Source organism: Morone saxatilis, unplaced genomic scaffold (genome assembly GCF_004916995.1).
Source record: "Morone saxatilis isolate NCDOM2014 unplaced genomic scaffold, NCSU_SB_2.0 Contig21, whole genome shotgun sequence".
NCBI lineage: Eukaryota > Metazoa > Chordata > Actinopteri > Moronidae > Morone > Morone saxatilis.
The window spans coordinates 1,401,926-1,405,164 of record NW_023339774.1 but is presented as its reverse complement, the minus strand read 5'-3'; the positions used below and the strand labels follow the sequence as shown (position 1 = coordinate 1,405,164).

The 3,239-nt window shown below is 41.1% G+C and overlaps 1 protein-coding gene across 1 annotated transcript in view; it reads right to left on the bottom strand.

Annotated features, from left to right (window-relative positions):
• The window catches only part of pip5kl1 (phosphatidylinositol-4-phosphate 5-kinase-like 1), a 14,968-nt gene that overhangs the window by 1,740 nt on the left and 9,989 nt on the right, over window positions 1-3,239 (bottom strand). Inside the window, 4 exon segments of the mRNA XM_035668216.1 lie at window positions 1,615-1,818; window positions 2,058-2,170; window positions 2,282-2,337; window positions 2,441-2,475. Coding sequence (XP_035524109.1) covers window positions 1,615-1,818; window positions 2,058-2,170; window positions 2,282-2,337; window positions 2,441-2,475 — 408 coding nt within the window.

Below are 3,239 nucleotides of genomic sequence, written 5' to 3'. Positions count from 1 at the left end.
CAGAAACCTCAGATAGACCCCGGCTCTAGGTGGGTGGCCGTCTGCCTCGACTAGTTGGCATACATCTTTATTTGTTCTTACTGTCTGGGAAATGACAAATACTAATAATGTGTAAGTCTATATTGTCTGTCTTCACTACCCAGTCTACAGCTCTCTCACCCCAATTAGTTCTTACCTCAGACTATTAACATGTCACAAGTACATTTTTTTTAAGCCTCCGTATTTTCCTGAAACAGCTAGCCACTGTAGTTTCTTGCAAATGTTTACTCAAAAAGGAGTAAAAAGTACATTTGTTTTTTTAAAACCCTTTTTGTTGTGCTCTAGTGCAGTGATTCTCATCGACAGGTCTATGACCAGGTATCCAGCGCCATAACTATTGTATATGCAAGGTATGCCATTTCATAGGACCCCGCAGCTGTAATGGGTCAGTTTAGGACTCAAATGCTCATCCGAGAAGTAGTTGTCAACCTCCATCTAGGTTTTGGGGATGCTTCATCCATGTCAGAGGACATGGCGATGGTCAGGCGGTTTGGACGGTTGAGGACACGGAGCCCTCCAGCCAGCCCCCCTGGCAGAAGTAGCCGTGGGAGACCTAAAAATAGGTAGCTGGATGATCTCGTGGTGGTTTCCGGACAGGAGCATGTGTACAGGTACTGTCGTTTGAGTGATCGTCCCGAGAAGGTGTCCATCGAGGGCGTTGGCGGGGACAAGGCTTGGAAGAGGAACCCACTCGATACCGAGTTGTCGAGCAAAGTTGTCATCAATCAGGCTGACACCTGAACCAGAATCTATGAACCTGGCGAGGGTGTGGGAACCCTCGGGCAACAGCAGCCGGGTGTGGCACAAGGGACATAGATTGGAGGAGAGGTTGCAGGCACAACTCACCAGTATTCCCCCTCTACTGGTGTGTGCACACGATGGTATATGTGGCAGTATGATCAGAGTCTCTGAACCACGGAAACTCACAGGAGAAGAGATGGTCAAACTCATACTGTGTAGTCACAGTGGTGGGATGGTCAAAGGCAAGCAGCGTCGAAACCGGGAGATTTGTCCGAACAACGCTAGAAGGTCTTGCATGAATACAATGAACAATATGGCAACGAGTAAATGGTGAGGAGCACTTTATGAACTGGCTTGATTGGTGATCAGAAGCAGTTTGTGTGCACAGGTGAGCAGAGTGGCTGATGAGGAGGCGTGGCTGACTGGAGCAGGGGCAGTTTAGTGGAAAAGTACTGAGATGGCTGAGTTGAACAGATGAGAAGGGAGGCAGACTGTGAAAGCAGCAGTCCAGGGCCTGTTATGTTGTTAACATTAGCTAATTTGAGATGTGACTATATATATGTCACTTTTATTTTTTAACCATCTTCAAAATGTTGTTGTCTTTTCAAAATAGACAAGGCTCGAGCATAGCATATCTAAGAAAGAAGTTGACCGAGGTTCCAAAAGCTTAGGAAGAGTGAATTATTTAAGTATCTGTAAATAAACTTTCTACAGATCGACTTAATGAATACTTCTTCTTATCATTACAGGGGATGTTTCTGAGACCGACACAAGATTATAACTCTCTAACTGCACTGTGAATGAAATATCGCAGGCCACAAAATGTTGAGAAACCCAGTCATGAAATGTCAGGGAAAGAACTTAAAGACACTGACTTTTTGGTTCTCATGATGAGAGTTGCGAAGGAGAGACTCTGGTGGCGTTCGTCGTGGTGTAAGGGCTGACGGGCCAGGAGGAGACTGTAGTCCAAGACGTTGAGCCTCCGCAGGAAGTGTGTGTCGATCTCCACCTGACGCAGGAGCCAGGGACGCTGCTGGTCTGCACACATACACAGACCATATAACATTAACAGAAATACACAGCAAATGTACAGTATGTTTAATACATGAATATAACCACTGGCATTTGCAGTACACACAAGACAAGATTTATTTGAATTAGATGTTTGCACAGGGTTCATTTCAATCATACTGATTGGCCTTAAGGCGGTGCAATAATGCTACCCTTACCACTTTTACATAGCTTCATTTGAGCAAACATCAACCTCACATTCTTACCTAGAGTGATGTACTGGCCTTCAAAGTTGAGATCTTTGAGAACCACAATAATCTGGCTCCCCTCTGGCGCAGGCTCCGTCCAGCGACTCACCTCGCAGCCCTTAATGTCGTACCTGGCAATACAAAACACACATCAAACCACACAAAACTTTTTCTGTGTTCTTAACACTGTAATAATACTACTCATGCTTTGTATTTATTGGGGACAAACAAACCAAGCTTACCTGGCGTTGATTCGATCATCTGGATAAAACACACTTTGCATAACAATGAAGTATTTCTGCAAGTGAAGACATGAAGACGAAATGTGCTTTATAATGCTTTGTAACAAGCTTTGATCATGAGGCCATAGAACAGTGATAAAATTAGATTACCGGTAGTACCTTTCGTTTGTGTGGGATTTTGATCCTGTGAACACCTTGAAAAACAAAAGGAAATCATTCAGTCAGTGCCACATATTATCTGATGACATTTAGAGTTGCTCTGATAAAAGTATTGGAAATTCCTCAGATAATGCCTAAAATTGGTTATCAGGTATCATTGGTATTTTTGCCTGTTGTGACATAATTTCTTGGAATATCTTGAAATGATTCCTATCCCTAAAATCTGTCAACAAAAATGTGAAATTGAGTCATAAATACAAAGATACAAAAACTGGACCTCAAATTTCAAACAAAACATTTCTGGATATAAAAAATTTAAATGTTTTTGTTTTTGACATATGCTCTTCTCTACCCACACATTTTGCACGTATCGTTACATAACGTAACGTAACTACACCCAGCAGCAGAGTACACAGAATAACATCGGCATTTATTTTAGTCATGTTTGTGGCCATTAGATTAATCAAAGTCAAATTATTTAATTATGTTAATAATGTTTTTCGTCTCCACCAACTTCTGACAAAATACCTGCCACTTTAGCTGCTTAATGCTGCTTAATGTTCACCAACTAGTTGCTAAGTTTGTTATCCGGCCCATCTCAACTCAGTGCAGCTTTATTTATATTGCATCTTTCATCCAAACAAATAAATAAACAAAAAAACTAGAGTAGAATTTTTTTTTTTTTCAATATCAATAAATAAAAATCTGTATAATTAAAATAAATACTAAAACAATTACTAGGGATATAAATAATGTAAAAAACAATGTTTAAAACAACTCTTACTGTGTTAAAAGGAAA